Consider the following 19,992-nt stretch of genomic DNA (forward strand, 5'->3'; position numbering starts at 1 on the left):
GTGGTTTGAATATGAGCAGGGTAATTCTGACCATTCATTCAGGGCTGTTCTGGGTTTTAACTAGTACTAATACAACATTAGGCTGTGGAGGTATAGTAGCCTACTCTCTTGGAAATGCAGAGAACAGGCTTTCTTCAGCTTTCCTTAAGGCTTGCGTTGTCCTGTTTGCAATGGGCTAAAAAGGAAAAAAAAAAATATATAATAAGTCCACAGATTTATGATAAACTATGAAATCCTTATAATCAAGTGATGATAAACTTACTCTTTGTAAATAAGTAACGTTAGTGAAATTAAAGAGAGATGCTTTAGCTCCATCCCTAATCCTGACAGTCTGGCATTGTCTTGTCAAAGTGCTCACTGTACATATTGTGCTCATAACACAATTTACTTTATGATATAAACTACAATATAAAAGTTAAAACTTAAGAATTCATTTAAACTTTGATTTCATATAAAGTCTCAGCTTTCACAGCTTACTAGATATATCGCTAGCTATTAATAGTCTGACACTGGTGGCTAATTAAGCTGTTAACATAAAGCTAAAAATGACCAAAAAACATACAGAAACAACTGTTCAGTCTTACCTGTGGAAGATAATACCCCGAGATCTGTTTTTATTATTGTGTGACGGTTTGTAGATGCCCAAGCTGCCGACGAGTCAGGTATGTTTTCTTCTGTCCCGATATGACAGTTGCCCGCACCAATATGGCGGCGACGTTGACGTGCGGTCGAGCGGCCAATGAGGCGTCTAGGTATTTATTATGTCTATGGGGTTGTGCACGTGCGTTCGTAAATCGTAACCGGAAGTGGAGTCGCCGTCAGCGCGAAGTGTGTGTGCAATATGGTAAGTGACAGTCGCAAACAGCTTTTATTGCTTTAAACAAAAACCTATATAGGATGTTTCATTGCTATATGAAGTTCAGAAAACATAAAGTTTAAATACTTAAATGTTTTTCATTCGCGAAAGTCTCCAGTCTCACGTTGCTAAAACACCCTAGCCTGTTAGCTCTCATGCTAGCGATCATCAAACAACTTTGATGTACGCAATATTGAACGTTAGGCTCTTGTGTCAGTTAAATATTTCTAAATTATATTTGGAAAGAAGTGCTCCTTTGTGCACTTAAATCCTGCGAAAATGATATTATGTAGTTAACTCAATAATAATGTGGTAAAGACCACTTACAGGAAGAGTTTAACTGTTGTTTTCTTGTTTATCGGACTTTTGATTATGTAAAATCCTTACTTTTTCTTTATTACTTTTTTTTTTAATAAAGTTTTGTTGCTATACAGTCATTCTTGAGACATGGGACAAAACAGGTCCAGCAAGGGTAACTGCTATTAGCTTTAAAAAGAAAAATATTTTCAATTTTAAATGTCATGAGGGATTAATAATAGAATGTATTTAACACAATTATCACCTTCAATTTAATTTTCTCATTATTATACCAAATCTATGTTTCTTAATGTCCTCTCACTACATCTAAAACAGTGTGTCCACAGAGAAGGGTTCAATCATTCATATGCAATAAAACTGATAAAAATGTTTTTTTTATGATGAAAAAGAGCTTGTTTTATCAAAAGCAACACTTATTAATATCTCCTATCAAAGCAAGGTTGTTTCTTGAATAAAAGCTTTATAAACAATAACATACTCACTGTTTGATGTGTTTGTTTTAATACAGTAATTGACTGATTCGATGTATTTGATAGTTAAAATGACTACAAATTCAGGTTTTCGTCACCTCCGTCAGATGTGTCAACTCCGTCAGTTCTGTCAGCTCCGTCAGTTGAATATTTTGATAATATTTCATTATGATATTTTATATTTGTTGTGGAATTGTTGGTCACATGTGAAAGTGTAATCTGTCTGCTAACACGAGAATGTGTTTTGAAATGTTAAAAACATCTTGAATGCTGTTAAAGATAAAGCTGAAATTATATTACACAGTCCAAGGTAAAAAAGCACATTTTGTTAAAAAAGAGAAAAGTTGGGAGGTTGTATCAAAGCATAGCTCAGTAGCTTAGTACATATAAGATACATAAATATAGTTGCATTTGTCTGAGTACAAGGTTTTATTTTTTCAATTTTGCACCCTGTTTTGTCCCACTTCTCAAGAATGACTGTATACCATTTGATATGAGAAGAGACTAGTCATCGTTTGTTTTGTTGTTGTGTGCGGTTTAGTGGCTTTTATGTGAAATAAATAAGTACAAATCATTTCACAGTCATACAATACACAGGTTTACTCACGAATGTCTAGCTACCTGGCTAAATGCCTCGAAACTGGGAGTGTCTTTCGCAAATCCAGTGACTTATTCCTCCTTAAAGTGTATTAACTTGTTACTTATGTAAACATGACTTTGTTTGGCTACTTTGAGATTTAATCACTCCTCTGTTTCAGATGACACACTTCTTTGGATCTCAAGAAGGATCACCTCCACGAGGATGAGATCTGACGTTCTGCACTGGATATTGTAAGAGGATGAAAAGCAATCTCTGTCACCAAAAACCGTACAAATGATATGACCGTTCTCCTCGCATCAGTCACCACACTCATCAGCTAAAGAGTTAATTGTTGGCCATCTACAGAAAGTCTTTTTGCATTACTTCATCCAAACCATGGTGGACAACCGATACGCCACTGCGCTGGTCATCGGCTCCGTGCTGAGCCTGCTTGCCACCGTCTATCTCTCTGTTGCCATGGGAACGCAGCACTGGTACCAGTACCACAGCCAGCCGGCCAGCAACGACGCCAACAACGGCTCGGACCTGCAGACGCTGCAGCAGGACTTTGAGGCAGAGGATGTGGATGAGAGGATCTACAGCGTTGCTATGTTCCGGCTGAACGGCACGCTGGGTCTCTGGTGGCGCTGCATTCTGGTGCCTAAACACTCCTACTGGTTTAAAGAGCCTGGTAAGGAGAGTAACTTATGGTTATGTATTATTATTATTATTATTAGTTGTGCAGTCGGTTAAAAATTGATGCTTACTACATTTTGCTTTGTCTCTCTTCTCGCTCTCCGCTTACTCCTTTCCAGATCCGATAATGGTGACTAAATGTCAGGCCTTTACTTTGCCACAGCAGTGGGAATCCAAGTACAAATCTCCTGGGAATATTGACAGTGGAGAAGATCTGCTGCGTACATGTACGTCCTGACTCTCAATCAATCATTTACTCACACCTATACTTTCTAGGGAATTCTTTAGATGATATTCCACTACCATTTAAAAGGCTGGGGTCTTTCTAAATCACATTTATTCAGTAAAGATGCATTGAACTAATCAAAAGTGTCAGTAAAGACATTTATAATGATACAAAAGATTTCTGTTTCAAATAAATGCTGCTCTTTTGAACTCTCTATTAATCAAAGAATCCTGAAAAAAGGAATACATCAGTTTTCTCAAAAATATGAAGCAGTACAACTGTTTTCAACATTGATAATAATAATACATGTTTCTTGAGCAGCAAATCAGCATATTAGAATGATTTCTGAAGAATCATGTGACACTGAAGACTGGAGTAATGATGCTGAAAATTCAGCTTTGATCACAGGAATAAATTACATTTTAATATATATTAAAATTGAAAAGTTATTTTAAATTGTAATATTATTTCACAATATTACTGTTGTTACTGTATTTTTGATCAAATAAATGCAATCTTGGTGAGTCTTCTTTCAGAAACATTAAAAAAAAATCTTACAGTCTGCAAACTTGGTAGTGTATATATTGGGAAGATTTGTATTTCTTTTCATTTATATGAAACATTTCATTGTAAACTTAATGACCAAATACAAACATGTCAAAACTATATTGCCATTAAAATCATCTTGGAAGACATTGAAAACATTAAATATATATTGCCCAGCTCTTTGACTAGCACTCATAATAAAAACATGCTGTGACAATGAAACGATGAAAAGAGTTCTCAACATCATTTTTAATGCTCATTCCATTCACTTATAATTGTTTATTGTCTAGACACAGTCCTAACAAGATGTTTCCTTTTTTTTTTTTTTAAAGGGGTCCTATTATGCTTTTTTACAAAGTCTTGATTTTGTTTTGGGGGTGTACTAGAACAGGCTCTCATACTAGGTTGTACTTTGCAGATCTTTTTTATGCTCAAACAGCAACATTACAGACTAACTAAAGTTGATAATGTGAAAAAGCATAATAGGACCCCTTTAAGTAAGATTCATTTATATATGGTATTTTAACCAGCCGCAGTGAGCAACAGGATGTTTTGTCATTATGTTTTGAATGTTTGTGTCCACAGACCTGTGGAAGTGTCAGTTCCTGTTCCCGCTGGTCTCTGTGGGGCTGGTGTTTCTCGCGGCGTTGATCGGAGTGTGCGCCTGCCTTTGCCGCAGTATCACTCCTACACTATTCGTAGGGCTGCTGCATCTGCTGGCCGGTAAGACATTAATAACAGTTAATGGCTATATTTCCACAGCTTCCAGAGATCATTTTAATTTGACGTATATTGTTTTCTCAGGCCTGTGTTCCATGGCCACCGTATGCTGTTTCCTCGCGGGCGTGCATTTGTTTCACGAAATATCCGAGCTCCCCGAGGGGATGGACTATTCACCGGGCTGGTCCTTGTTTTTGGCTCTGGTCTCGTCTCCGCTGCAGATCATGGCTGCCGCGCTCTTCATATGGGCCACGAGGAGCCACCGCCAACACTACACTCGAATGACAGCCTACAGGGTTGCTTAGGCAATAGAGGACTGACTATAGAGTCGCCGAAGCGATTGTCTGCTCTCACAGAAAGCACCCATCCATGTTCGTTCAGCGGCTGCTTTTACCACTAACCAAGCTAAAGTTATGAAGGAAACAGTTAGAACATACCGCTCAAAGTTAGTGGGTTAACTAACGCCGTCCACCTGTAGCACTGTCCTGTGAATATATTCATTTCTTGAAGGATCTTCCTACTATATAACTGCCTTTTTAACCACTCTATTAGCATCTGTGCTGTTGAAGATGAGAAACTAAACTTCTCACCCACAGAAAAGCATCTATAAACACTAAACAGTAGTTATTCAGGGCTTCGCCTTTTGTTTACCTGTGTTAGACTAAACTTATTTTGATGTGTTAGGTTTAGTTTCATCTCCTCAGTGTGTTTTAAATAACACCTCTGTGTCTTTTATTCAGCCTGTGTTGTAGCTACTCAGTGACATCTTGAAGCGATTGCATTTTAGCGCTTTGCAATCCCAAGATGCAATAGGGTTTTGCCTTGGCCTGAAAGACTGAATGTTTGTGTCCGTCTTAAGCATTAACCACTTGAGCCTTTTGTGTTTTCCTGAACATTTGGTTTGCATATTTATTATTGTTTCTAGTGCTTTGCATTGGTTATACTCTGTTGTTTACCATTTAGTTTCTCTTTGAGAATGTATTTCATTGTATACTTCACATTTGTTTAGTGACTTGATTAGAATCCAGTTATAATGTTTTGTGATGGTTCAAGTAGTAATTTAAAACCATCTCAGCTGTGGTTTATATTCTTATTTATACTTCATTTAAAACATTTAGCTGGTGCACGTTATGCGATTTTTACCATGTTGTTTTCGATATGCTTTGCAGATTTTCTCAGCAGTTTAGGATTGCATAATGTGATGTTATGACAACTAAATTAGTGCATATAAAGCCACTCTAAACATTGGTGAAATTAGTGCAAGGGCACAATTTTATTTTGTATGTCAAATGATGTGGACGAGTGACTTGAAACATCCAGTTACTGCTGTCATTCGTCACGTATATCATGCACACTTTGACTAAAAATCTGGAGATGACTTGCAGTCAGTTGAAGATTTCACTGCCATCATATCGTGCAAAAATCGTACCAGTGGTAAAAATCACACTGCACATACAGCTTTACTTGATTTCATTGTGCCATGTGGTTTATTCTGCGTGTTGTAATATTGGAGATCACATTTTTTTCAAGTGAGTGTAATTTGTTTTGTAGAAAGGCTCAATTTTCTCCAAACAATCAGTCAAGAGCAACAGCATGTGAGCAATACAGTCAAGAGGATACCTCACACTCCACTGTGACATCATCATGATGTTAATACTTCAGACGGTTTTGCCTTTTTTATACAGTTTTGTACACGTTCCTGTAAATTTTGCTGGTCACAATCTCTTTTCATCCAAAATGCTGTTGCTCGTGTTTTAGCAGCAGATAAATGAGCCATTCATTGTCATGTAGCTAAAAATAAGTACATAGCGTATACCTGAGTTACAAGTGATTGTCAAAATCATTTCAGTGACATTCTTGTGAAATCAACTGATTGATGGTGGCAATTGTGCCGAGTTTAATATCTTTTCCTCTCTCATCCTTCAGTCTTTCTGCACTTGCACCGTTGGAATCGTCAGCATCATCTTTTTTCCCAAGTGAAAAGCGATTCCCTTTTCATAGTAAGCAGCCTCATTGATAAAGAAAGGATGAAGTGTCTCTTCTTCCTTGTAGTTCACAGTTTCTCCAGAAAATGACAAAAATAAAGGGTCTCCCCGCTTGAGAAGACAGAAGTCTTTGTCCTAGAAAACAAAAAAGATAAAAAACTATTTAGACTTTGGGTATATTTCACAGAAATATGTCTAGGTCACATTATAATCAAAATCAAGAAAAATGAAATTATATTTAGCATTTTTTAGGCTGATTAAGATTGAATTTCGTGATATACAAAGCATGTTTGCATGTAGACATCTTATCTTGTATAACTCCCATTAAAAAAAGCTAAACTTTTTTTTATTTAAATCAACATAAAGGCAGTACAACAAATACTACCATGATGAATTAATCACTGTCAGTGCTGGGTAGATTATTTACAAATTGATTATAGATTACATGATGAAGAGTGAGTAATGTAATCTAGATGACTCGTTTCAGGTAATGTATTCTGACTACTTTTAGATTACTTTTGACCTAACTTTAAATGGGATTATTGTTAAAAATATAAATAAATAAAATAAGATAAAAAAAAAGTTGTTGTCAACATCATAAAATGCATTAAACATTACATTACTGTAGTGTTTCCCAAACTGTGGTAAATTAAAGAACTGCAGGGGGTTTATTAGTTGATGAAGAGCTAATAATTAATTAATTACATCATAAAAATCTAAACAATAAATTGTTTTAAAATAAAAGCATAAAACGCTCGAACACCCAAATTTGACATATTTTGTTCACCTTCAGGTCAATATGACCATTAACTCACATCAGAGAACATGTGAATGTGTTATTAAATTATCTTAGGGGGACCTGCAATCCATAAAGTAACTGTAATGTAATTATGAGCATTTTAAAATGTAATATAATCCAATTACAAATACTACACTTTTGGAATTTGATTGCATAATCCAGATTACATGCAATCAGTTACTATCCAGCACTGTTTACCATAATAATAATTGATCTTTTTTCAAAGACTTCAATAACTATAATTAGATTTTTTCATCATTACTGTAATAGAAAATGGAGAAAGAAAATAATATTTGTCCTAAAATAAACAATTTTCTTATGATCTAGACATGTTCATGCTGATTCTGTGCGGATATACAATAAATAGCAGAACGATTGGCACCTGCAGCTGAGGATGAATGGCAGCAGTGAGAGTCCGAGTCTCTGGATCTCTTGGATAATCAACACTTTTGATAAACTTAAAGGTTTCCACATCCCCACCTTCAAACACTGTTCCTGAAAACAACATAGTTTGAAATAAATCACACTTACAACAGACAAATATAAACCCCAATTGTTTAGGTCTTACAGTACCTGAGTTGAATTTGTGGATCCAGTCTATTGTCAAGTCAACGGCCTCTTTCATAATAATATAGATATCTGCTCTGACGACACCATGCGGCTGCGGCCCGATCTCTAACGCTACAGAAACACAGGTCATCTGAATGTACATTTGTGGTTGAAAAAACAAAGCAAATGCATTGAGATGATCACAATCACTTACAAAAGCCATGCTTGGACACAGACTCCAAGGAATAAGCATCACTAATCGGGACATCCAGTACCAGCACTCTCACAGGCACTTTGGTTATCTTAGTCTTAAATGTGTACATGACAACAACACACAACATCAAAACACACGTGCACTGACACATAAACAAAAACATAGGTCTGTGGTTCTTAACTGGTTTTCTTCAGGACCTGTATTTTACACTGAATATTCTGTATTTTCAGTGCTGGGTAGTAACTGATTACAAGTAATCTGGTTACGTAATCAGATTCCATAAATTTAGTACTTGTAATTATATTTCATTCTAAAATGTTAATAATCAGATTATAGTTACTTTTTTATGGATTGCATCATTTTTATTTTAATTATTTTGTTGCCATCTCTGTTTGAAAACCTACAATTGCAGTTATTTGCGAAATTATCATCTTTGCATGGCTCCAACGGATGAATCTAATGTTTTGAGGTGAATGTGTGGCTGTCAGTCACCGCACTGGTGTGGATACTGTACTTAGGAATCACAGATTCTAGCCTACGTCTCGGAATATATGACCCAAATAAGAATTTTCACCAGATATTGTCATCTGAACGTAACAAGTCTGCCACTTTTGTTCTGACCAATTGAGGAAAAAAGCTTTACACTAAATCGCACTACCAATGGTGATTAAATCTGCATGCTTGAATTTCCTGTGAATTCCTACCAGTACCACTCAAATTAAAAAACATTATTATAAGCTTCACGAGCAAGGACCACGCTGCAAACGAGCTATGGAATAGTTAATTGAACAGGATGTTGGGGAAGAGTAGAAAGAGGATGAAGGGGTAGAGGGAATGGGATGATGGTCAGGTTGAACAGGGCATCTAGATTAATCGTTTGACAGCACTAATCAAAAGTAATCTAAAAGTAATCCAAAAGTAGTCAGAATACATTACAAAACTGGGTGTTTTTACGTTTTCATTTTGCTATCCTAACTATTACTTTTTTTGCTATTAAGTTGCAGTTTATTTTTTTGCATTAATCATGTTTTTTTCCCTTGCTGTCTGTCCAGTTTTTGGTCACAACAACCCACCAGCTGAGAACGACTGACCTTAGTTTCTAGTACAGCATTTATTGAAGCACACTAGTAATGTTCTTGCCTGTAAGTATTTGCAGATGTGCAGAGTCACCCAGTCACTGGATGTGTAATGGATGAGTGTGAGGCCCATGTTGGACGTGGTGTTATGAAGGTCACAGATTATGTCTGTTGCATCGGTGGATCCTTTCAGCCCCAGCAGATTGTTCAGTTCCTGAGCACGCCAGACTTCATACGGGCTGCTGTCTGTAATAGGACAGCTGCAAGAAACAGAGCATTTTAGATCTACACAGTAACATATTTATGTTACTTTATTTATGCTGTACCATAGACACTGAGGGGGACAAGATCCCCCCTCCCTCCAAATCTGAATGACAAAGAGGTATTTTTGTAACTTTAAAAGTTACATTTTTAGGCTGGTCTGCCTCAGTGGTGTAACCACGCTCGTCAGTGTCAAAATGCTTGAGATGGCCAATCAAATCAAAGTAGGTAGAGTTTACTCAAGCGGCAACCTTCGTCAACTGGCTGCTAGAGGCTGGCTGCAAAAGGGAGTCAATCCCATACACACCCCATGTTAAAATGCCCAACTTTACAGCAGAAAAAAACATGTTTACAGCCTGGTTCAAAAAATTATTTTGGTCTATATAGCTAATTTTGCCCTTCATAACAACTGTGAGGGGGGGAATTTTTTTATAACTCATCCGTTTAAATTATATTAAGCCTTAGAGTTCTGCATAATTAAGGGCGTGGCCATTTGAGTGACAAGTGGATTGCCACTGCTGTTACCACCGTCGAGCTAGGTGGGCGTGGTTTCAGCAACCAGCTCCTGCCTTTTTGCCCATTTTCGATTATCCGGGAGTGATGCGCGGTGATGTGTTGCCAAGATGGCTCCGCCCACTTTGAGCTTCAAAAATGCTCTTTAGAAACCTACAGGTGACGTCACGAACACTACGTCCATGTTTTTTTACAGTCTATGAGTTTACTGAGCGCGAATTTCGAGATGGTCCTCACTGCAGAGCACAAGATCCAGGGGGTGTGGTTGAACCCAGATCCAACTCCTCCCACCTTACATATACCTAAACCATACCCGTCTCCACCCCCTGACCCCTAAACCTACCAATCTCCACCCCCTAGATGTGGATCCAACCACGCCCCCTGGATCAATTGTGTTCTGCAGTGAGGGGCTATTTTGTGAGGGGCTGCGAATTTCAGCACGAAGCATCAGTTTTAACGTTGAAATAGAGCTAGGTAAGATGGAAGTAGTGAAACATTTAATATTTCACAACTGTTTTACAATAGACCCTTTTCACAAGACTGTGATGACGCATTTCAATGGTCATCAGCATCGTAAATCCTCCAAAGTTTTTTGTATTTTCATTTTTATTGTATGTACATTTTAAATGTATGTACATTTATAACACTATATTTTGCATAACATTACATTTGCATCGAATTACAAAAAAAAACAAATTTATGCTAAAGCCGAGGAAAGCAGCGTCTATGGGCGTGACGGAAAATTTGATATTGTTCTCTCTCTATATTGTGGAGTTTTTCTTTTGCTATTTGAGCAAATGAAAATGCAAAAAATATATGTGGTAGTCTCTCATTCACCGCTATACTGTAGAAGTTTACCCAGCTAGACGACTTCCACTGCTGAGAAACCCGGACATATGAAAACGGTCTATAGAAACCTTCAATAGCGGACAGTATTATCCAGTAATGCAAACTACTCAACTTTTTTCTCAAATTTCATGTAAATTTAATGTAATTCCTGAATGTGATGAGACAAGAAGCGTTTTGCATTTTCAACATATTAGGCATACAAATAAGAGTAAATGCGATCACATACTATTATAATATATTTTGCTAATAATTAAAAATTATTACTTTCCAATTAGACGAAACAATAGACCTAATTTAGAACCTTCACTATTTTAAGTCCATATACAGCCTAATATACAAGCTAGATAATAAACTAACATTATGCCAAGTTCACACTGCATGATTTTCAAACTCATCGGATCGCCGTTGTTTTCACACTGCGTGACTATCTGGGGTAGCATTCAGTTGCTGCTGTGTTCACATTGCACGATGGATCGGCGACAGGAGGTTACACACTGCATGACTTCACGATAGGAAGAATCGCCGACAGCTCTGTCTGGTCCGCAAACTACATTTCACAACAAAACACATGCGAGAAGTGATAAGGAAATAGCGCGAGAAACCGCGTGCGTCAGACCGGAGTTTTCGAGCACTGGAATTATTAAAAAATATATATATAGCCCGCAAATTGTCTGTGAGCTGATTTCCAGCTACAAGGAGAAAAAGAAAAACAGATTATGCAGGAGGGAGATGCAGGGAACAGGGATTGGGTGTTCTGCAAAGAGAGTTGGAGGTAAATAATTTTGCAGTAACTTATGCTGATGTTGTGGCTGGTCAAGCAAATCTTTCCGCTGTCGCTCCATCTCCTGCACCACATACACTCCGGACAGCTCGTTCCCATGGGTGCCGCCGCATACGGCCATACGAGCCAGTGCTGGCAGGAACACTAATGCCATCTACAACAGAAAAGTACACTCTTGAGTTTTCAAATGGTATGGCAATATTGTAATGTCTGTCTACCATAATTATTATATCATGAGCCCATTCAGTGATCTGAATATTGATTTATAGTCTTATTGCATGTTGTTATTGGTGGACACACTGTATTAAACAGATTTTATTACCTTTTTTACCCATTACCAATTTGCATTGGCCAAAAATCTCCAGCAGTGAGTGAGAAAGAGGTGTGGCCAGCATAAATTGAGCTCTATGGCATGTTGACAGTTAACAGTTAAAGTAATTTGACTTCAGTTGTAAGTGCATTAGTGTAAACAATTTTTTTTAATTAATTCAGATTAACCCATATTAAAACCTATAGCTTATTTTTTTGACAATATAATAACATTATGTACTTGACTTATGATTTGTAGTTGTAGATGATTTGTAGAACTGATGAGAGAGTTAATAAACAACAAAACCATCATTAATAATCCTATGGCGGAGGTCAACAGAACAAGGGTCACACATTGTTTAGATAGATAAACTTTTTTTTCAAAGGCAACATTTCTCAGTTTGGTCTAGTTTAACTCGAAGTACTAAAATAACTAAAGCTGAAATACAAATTAATAAAAAATATGACAAAAACAAAAGCAAAAATGACAAAAACTAGCATCAAATTGTCTAAACCTTTAGCTAAAATGAAAACAGAAGCTATAAAAATAAAAAATTCAAATTTAAAATACATGATACTAAAATAACACTGAGCGGATGTAGAAGTGTTTAAGAAAAATGTTCCTCATATTTAATGAATGTGAAGAATGTTCCATATGTGTGTCGCCACATGGAGTTCTAGAGGGGAAAAAACTTTACGCATCTTAGATTAACTTAAAAAACAGAAGTTGTGCGAGTCACAAACACTTTTCTTTAGTAGACCGTTTGTATGTCTTTGGCTTTCATACATCACATTTCAAGAATTCCATTCAAACTGTGTAATGTTGCAGTTTCTAATAAAGTTATGGCTGACTAGTGGGTAACTTTATTACGTCTATGTTTACTCTCATTTGGCAAGTGTTTATCCATGTGTGTACACCTTTAAGAACATGTGACCATGGTATTAGTTTAAGATCTGCTGCTAGAGGGAGTTTTGCTGTTTTCCTTTAGAATGAAGTGTTCTGTAGCTCTCTTGAATAATATGCATTTATTGAAGACCATTATTACAAGCTGTCTCACATTTTACAACAACATGCAACATATCAGAGCAACAGCTCTAAAAATGAAAGGTAAACCTACCGTTATTTTTAATACAGAAGTAATGCTGTTTCACTCCTTCTTCCAGCTGCTTTCCCTCTAATCGTCTTACTGAGTGAAGTTGCACAAGACACAGCAGACCTTTGGACACATACGGTGAGGTGTGACAGGGCATGCATGCTGACACACATTCAGTCGGTACAGGCCTAATCTAGCATCAGGGGCCACAACACTGCATGAGCCGCATCTGCACACACACCCACACACATTAATAGTTTAAGACATTCCTCCCCAGTTGCTCAAACACAGTAAAGTAACACAATGATTTACCTCGACCTTCTCTGCCTGCTTCAGTCACCAGCCCTGGATCATCTTTCACACATGATGCTAATGTCACAGCAACTCTCACTTCCACTGGAGCTCCAGCATGAAGCGAGCGTTTTGCTGACTCATACATGCACTAAAAAGAGTGTGTGTGTGGAAGAAAAACAAGAGGGGGGAGGAGAAACATGACAACTGAGAGGACTGCAGAACCTACAATTATACCTAAACATTACAACTGGCTCCTGCCCGTCCTTCATAACAAACCGATATTTCCTGTCACAATTTCCTCCTACTTCCTCAAGGCATAAACATCTGCTGTTGCAAGACAGCCAATTTTGAAAAAAAAAATAAAAATTTGGTTGGAATTGCGCTGTTAGCATTGTGCTGACTTATGGTGCCTCTAAGCACTGAAAATTCAGGAAACTTTACAGGTTTCATAATGTCCTGTTGTCCATGTGTATCAAGTTTTCTACATTTTGGATGTTGCAATCACAAGATATAAGTCATATCGGACAAACTACAAATACAAATCGGACAAACTACATTGAATGATTTTGAACAGAAAATTAGAATGGTGGCTACATTTTAAAGGTAGGGTAGGTGATATGGTTAAGTCATTATGGGCCACACCCAAAAACACATTAGCCTATATTTGCTACATGATTAAATTAATCTTTTTGTCATGAACATCTCTAGATGATACACACACAAAATTTCATACAAATCGGACAAACTACATTGAATGATTTTGAACAGAAAATTAGAATGGTGGCTACATTTTAAAGGTAGGGTAGGTGATATGGTTAAAAAAATTATCCTGGTTGAAAGACTATAGCAACCACTAAGTTAAGTGGTCTAAATGTATTTATATCCAAAGTTCTGGCATGAAACTCTAGATGGCGCAGTCCGATAGGACAATCTCTTCAGACATAATGACATGATTATCACATGGCAAGGCTGATTGGCTCTTTTGGCATCAGCAGCTAATGAGCTCTCTGCTCAACATTCAAATACTTGTCTAGTGCTTGCTGTAGCAGTGAAGCGCGCTTCAGAAAACATCTGAAATCAACATCTAAGATAAGTGAATGCTCTTTTACTCCATATCGCTGTGCATATTGCTTTGTCTGCCGAATTAATTGAAAAAAAGAGCAACCATAAGTTTTAAACTAAGTGTCATGTGGGCAGTCTTGCATTCGTATGCAGGAGCGAAATATTAAGCATATTAGCAGTAGCATTTAGGGATCTGTGCTGATACAGCTGGAGCAAAATGCAGTCAAGAGCATGTCGTCGCTCTGAGGATATGCAACAGTAACGACATGAGAACTGGTTTAAATTAAATAAGCATTCTTGTGTATGCATTTCAACCGGGGCTCACCATATTTAGTGGCGTAATCTCAATGTTCACATACGTTATTTCAAAGGTCGATGTTTTCATTAGCTGTGCTGAATGTGCAGTTGATTTCAGCTGAAGCATGCACTTTATCGCTCCTAATAGCTTACTATAAAGTCATATCAATGACAGTTATCAAATGACTTAAATTATGACATTGTGCTCAGGTGGCTGCTGGGCTCTTATCTATCGGATTGAAATGTCTATCCATTTGTTAATTATCATTACACATAGTGCACGTCTAATTGACCATTTGCAAAGAGCTTGATTGACAGGCGATCTCTGGGTCAAAATAACCCAGCATGTGTTCTGTCCAATATTTACCCAGCGCTGGGTTGCCAAATAACCCAAGTTGGGTTGTTTTAACCCAGAATTTTTTAGAGTGTAGGAAAAGATGATCGGTTCACGTGGTGCTTTAACTGAGACAATATAGTGATCTGTCATTAAACGGCCACAAAACTGTATTTATTGTTTGAATTTCTTTAAAAATGAAAAAATTTGAAAGCTGAGAGTCCTGATACCTTGTTTCATACCAGAAGTAAACTGCTCTGTCTTGTCTGGTGCGTTGTCAGTTTCCTCTTTACTCTGCGATTTAATTTTTTTTTTTTTTTATATTGCATGAGAACATGAATTGTAGCGTGAGAGCGGCATAGTTTGTCAGAGATAGCAACAGTAACTAAGAAGGGCGGGTCTTTGCGAAGGCTCAATTACAGTTTAGCTGGTCATCATGGTAGCCCAGGCACACAGTCATAGGCCACTACTGTTAAGCCAGTTGGCAAGGTAGGTAGCCCAGGCACACATAGTCATAGGCCACTACTGTCAAGACAGTCGGCAAGGTAGCTAAGGCTCACATAGTCATAGGCCACTACTGTCAAGCCAGTCGGCGAGAACATGAATTGTAGCGTGAGAGCGGCATAGTTTGTCAGAGATAACAGTAACTAAGAAGGGCGGGTCTTTGCGACGGCTCAATTACAGTTTAGCTGGTCATCATGGTAGCCCAGGCACACATAGTCATAGGCCACTACTGTTAAGCCAGTTGGCAAGGTAGGTAGCCCAGGCACACATAGTCATAGGCCACTACTGTCAAGCCAGTCGGCAAGGTAGCTAAGGCTCACATAGTCATAGGCCACTACTGTCAAGCCAGTCGGCAAGGTAGCCAAGGCTCACATAGTCATAGGCCACTACTGTTAAGCTGTTCGGTAAGTTGGCCAAGGCTCACATAGTCATAGGCCACTACTGTTAAGCTTTTCGGCAAGGTAGCCGAGACTCACATTGTCATAGGCCACTAGTGTTAAGCCGGTTGGCATGGTAGCCCAGGCACACATACAGTGGGTACGGAAAGTATTCAGACCCCCTTTCATAGGCCACTACTGTCAAGCCAGTCGGCAAGGTAGCTAAGGCTCACATAGTCATAGGCCACTACTGTCAAGCCAGTCGGCAAGGTAGCCAAGGCTCACATAGTCATAGGCCACTACTGTTAAGCTGTTCGGCAAGTTGGCCAAGGCTCACATAGTCATAGGCCACTACTGTTAAGCTTTCCGGCAAGGTAGCCGAGGCTCACATTGTCATAGGCCACTAGTGTTAAGCCGGTTGGCATGGTAGCCCAGGCACACATAGATAGTAATACATGCGGTTCATATGGCTCTTCAGAGCAGCAGCAGTACATGTCTCAGTGATAGATTTGCTTGTTGGGGGGTGTTTTGTTCTATACTGTCTGTTTCATTCTTTCATGTGTGTGGATATGTGCATGTCTGCTGATGCAGCAGTTTATATGGAAAATATAAGTTTATATTTTTACAGAAATCCAAAGTTCTGGCATGACACTCTAGATGGCGCAGTCCGATAGATCAAAATCAATCTGACATAATGACATCATCACATGGCGCTGCTGATTGGTTCTTTTTGCATCAGCAGCCAATGAGCTCGCTACTCAACATTCAAATACTTGACTAGTTCTTGCAGTAGCAGTGCAGCACACTTCAGAAACTCTCCACCTTCCCCAGCTCCACCTGTATAGATCTGCTAGGGGGTGATCATGTATGCTATGAGGTTATTCATATGTTATATGTGCAGCAGCAATATTTCTTACATGCTCACAGCAGCATGTTGTGGATGTATTGGCAGTAGCAAGTCTCGGTACTTGCTCTGCCACAGCAGCAGCAGTGTAGCAGATCTATTCTGCCAAGACCAAACACATTAGCACTGAATGTCATGTACATTACCATGCCAATCCCTCCGAGAGCAAATGTATTTATATTTTCTGTGGAAGGTGTAGGACCATGAAATGTACATCCAATCATATCCCTCGGTCTGAGGGCTATGATAGGCTGTCCTACCTGCATATGAACATATGTATTTGCATGTCTTTGTGCACCCTGTTTGCGCAGACATGATACTTCATCAGCGTGTTCCATTACGCTATTGCAGACCAAGCAAGGATGGAATAACGTTATTGTAATATGTTCTTTGTACAGTAATATTTTCTCACCGGCGAATGAGACATGAGGTAATCTCTGACTGCGCTGTATTCAATCCTTCACCAACGCCATCTCTCATCATGTCGCTGGTTAGTCTCTGCTCTGCCTGTGCTCATTCATGTGTTTGGGAGGATGCGTGGCTTTGGAGAGTGATTTGTAGGGAGGATGGGATCTTATGCTTTCCAAGCTAGCTTGCTATTGCTAGCCTCTCCGAAATCGCCTACTCTACCTGTAAAGATAAACTGTTACTGGCAACTTAAAGCAAGAGTTCCTAAGTTGCTTAATATGAAGCCACCTTGTGATCAGTTTTCACAAACTTTTCTACGCATACTCGTTTTTACATGATGTACGAATCTATCCATTTTTGTAATGGTAGGAGATTCAGATTTGACATTATTAGGTGCTGGAATTTGATTGGCTGCTGGCAGACTTGTTTTTTTTTTATGTATCTGAGTCATATAAAAGAATAGGTTTGTTCGACTTGCAGCGCTTCGCAGACCGATTGTTGTATGACATCAAAGTACCGTGAGACCTATAGAGAGAAGACAGCCCTGCATGCTTTCGAATCACTCTTGCTGTACTTTGATGTCATACAGTCAAACACACTTTATATAATAGGACATCCACCAAATACGATCATGCGGTTGGTACACAAAGCAAAGGCATTGAGATGATCACAATCACTTACTAAAGCCATGCTTGGATACCGACTCCAAGTTATATGCGTCACTAATCGGGACATCCAGTACCAGCACTCTCACAGAAAGTTATCAGGAAAGCCCCGTCTGCATTTAAATCGGATGTAAGACTGTTTTATTTATTTTAAATTTAACAGCAATTTACTTTCAAATGCCCCAAGCTGAAGTGTCTGCACAAATTTTTTTGTACAAGTTGTACAATTTACATTGTTCAAAATACCTGTAGTAGCACAGCAGTGCATACCTGTTTAAATTGAATTAAGGTGGACTAGACTAGACTGTAATGCAAATAGTTGAGTTTGCCAGGTGCATACAACATTTATGACAGGTTTTCATGAAAGTGTTGGTCAGTTTGTCTGCTTGATGTTTTTTGAACATTAAAGCATGTCAACATATTCTGTTACACCAAATACACAAAATAATGATCTTTAAAATAGCATCATATGACCCCTTTAAAATCGCAATAATATTGTATCGTGACGCAAGTATCGTGATAATATTGTACCGTGGGGCCTCTGGTGACTCCCACCCCTACTCAGCAACATCTGCTCAGCTGACAGCAACCATAGTATTATTTATTTCCATACTATGAATGTCGGTGGCTACTGTCAAGTATTTGGTTACCAAAATTCTTCCAAATAACTTAGAGTGTCTAAATGATGGTAGAATTTTCATTTCTGGGTTTTTCTGGCTCTTTTTCTTTCATGTGTAGTGTTGGGAATTCTGATGCATTCAAGTGAATTGGTTTGTCCTAAAGGGGCCTCTTTCTCATTTTGGAAAGTCAGATTCATTCTAGTGAATAAGCTTGTCCTAAACCGAGCCCATTTTTTATTTCTTTATCCATTACCATATAATTGCCTAACCATCTTTTTTTAAATAAGACATTTACTCACAAAACTACATTCCATGTTGCAGTCTGCTCCACATCTCACCTCAGCGTGTCTCTGTTGAAGCAGCGGTTCATATTCCTGTCAATGTATCTTCTGCACTCTTTCACAGCCCTTGGGTTTGACAGCACAGTTGTTACAGGAATCGGCCACACACCCTCTCCCTTTTCTTTCCGCTGTCGCTCCATCTCCTGCACCACATACACCGGACAGCTCGTTCCCATGGGTGCCGCCGCATATGGCCATACGAGCCAGTGCTGGCAGGAACACTAATGCCATCTACAACAGAAAAGTAATTACACTCTTATTTTGTTTTCAGAGGTTTTGTGCATAATGGATTTTGTCCCTTATAACAGATCAATACATCTCAGTATATGGAGGGGGGAAACCAACGCATCCTAGATAAGTTTATCTAATGATAACATAAAACACTAAAGTTGTGTGTCACAAACTGCTTTCATAAGTAGACTGTTAGTATGTATTTGGCTTTCATACATCACACATTATAGAATTCCAAACTGTGTAATGTTGCAGTTTCTAATAAAGTTATGGCCAACTAGTGGGTAACGATTCCACCAGTTTACTCTTCATTTGGCGAGTGTTTATCCATGTGTGTATACCTTTAAGAACATGTGACCACGGTATTAGTCTGCTGCTAGAGGAAGTTTAGCTGTTTTACTTCCAATTTCGTTACTAAGTATTCTGTTGCTCTGTTAAACTGTGTGCACTTATTGAAGACTATTATTACAAGCTGTCTCACAATCTTCAACAACATGCAACATATCAGAGCAAAGGCTACAAAAGTTAAAGGAAAACCTACTGTTGTTTCTAATGTTGTTACACGCCTTCCTCCAACTGCTTTTCCTCTAATAGTCTTACTGAGTAAAGTTGCACAAAGCGTACAGACCTTTGGACACATACGGTGACCGTCGGTGAGGTGTGACAGGGCATGCAAAACACGAAACAATGATTTACCTCGTCCTTCTCTGCCTGCCTGCTTCAGTCACCAGCCCTGGATCATCTTTCACACATGACTCTAACTTTCACTGGAGCTCCAGCATGAAGCGAGCGTTTTGCTGACTCATACATGCGCTAAGAGGGTGTGTTATTATTATTATTATTTTTACCTAAACATAACGACTCTACATAAAGACAGAGAAAGCGGGGAAGCGTTTCAGTATTTCCTGTTACTGTTCCCTCGCACTTCCTCGGGAGATGAACGGCTGCTGTTTTTGAGAAAATGTAACCTTCGCTAGTCAGCTCTTATGTCTCAACACAATGAGAATAATAATAATAATTATTATAAATTATATGAGCTGATATTCATATATATGTTTTCCCCATATGTCCCCTACCTGTGCGCATGTCTATAGACCAATTTCGAGTAGACGT

At 38.4% G+C, this 19,992-nt stretch overlaps 2 protein-coding genes across 2 annotated transcripts; one reads left to right on the forward strand and one right to left on the reverse strand.

Moving 5' to 3' along the window:
* The first annotated feature begins 771 nt into the window (after positions 1-771).
* On the forward strand, positions 772-5,790 carry LOC107657989 (claudin domain-containing protein 1-like). Its single transcript, XM_016446347.1, has 6 exons — positions 772-844; positions 2,403-2,475; positions 2,591-2,915; positions 3,040-3,147; positions 4,278-4,415; positions 4,497-5,790. The coding sequence occupies exons 3-6, from the start codon at positions 2,621-2,623 to the stop codon at positions 4,715-4,717; spliced, it is 762 nt and encodes a 253-aa protein (XP_016301833.1). The 5' UTR covers positions 772-844; positions 2,403-2,475; positions 2,591-2,620; the 3' UTR covers positions 4,718-5,790.
* An 81-nt stretch (positions 5,791-5,871) lies between these two features.
* Positions 5,872-19,670, reverse strand: LOC107657988 (N-acyl-aromatic-L-amino acid amidohydrolase (carboxylate-forming) B-like). Its single transcript, XM_016446346.1, is given in 8 exon segments — positions 5,872-6,532; positions 7,579-7,691; positions 7,770-7,877; positions 7,960-8,053; positions 9,100-9,295; positions 18,646-18,804; positions 18,806-18,879; positions 19,576-19,670. Coding segments are annotated over 7 exon segments (942 nt in total). The 5' UTR covers positions 19,576-19,670; the 3' UTR covers positions 5,872-6,334.
* Positions 19,671-19,992: the final 322 nt, after the last annotated feature.

This window comes from Sinocyclocheilus anshuiensis, unplaced genomic scaffold, assembly GCF_001515605.1.
Source record: "Sinocyclocheilus anshuiensis isolate Anshui unplaced genomic scaffold, SAMN03320099.WGS_v1.1 scaffold471, whole genome shotgun sequence".
Classification (NCBI taxonomy): Eukaryota; Metazoa; Chordata; class Actinopteri; order Cypriniformes; family Cyprinidae; genus Sinocyclocheilus; species Sinocyclocheilus anshuiensis.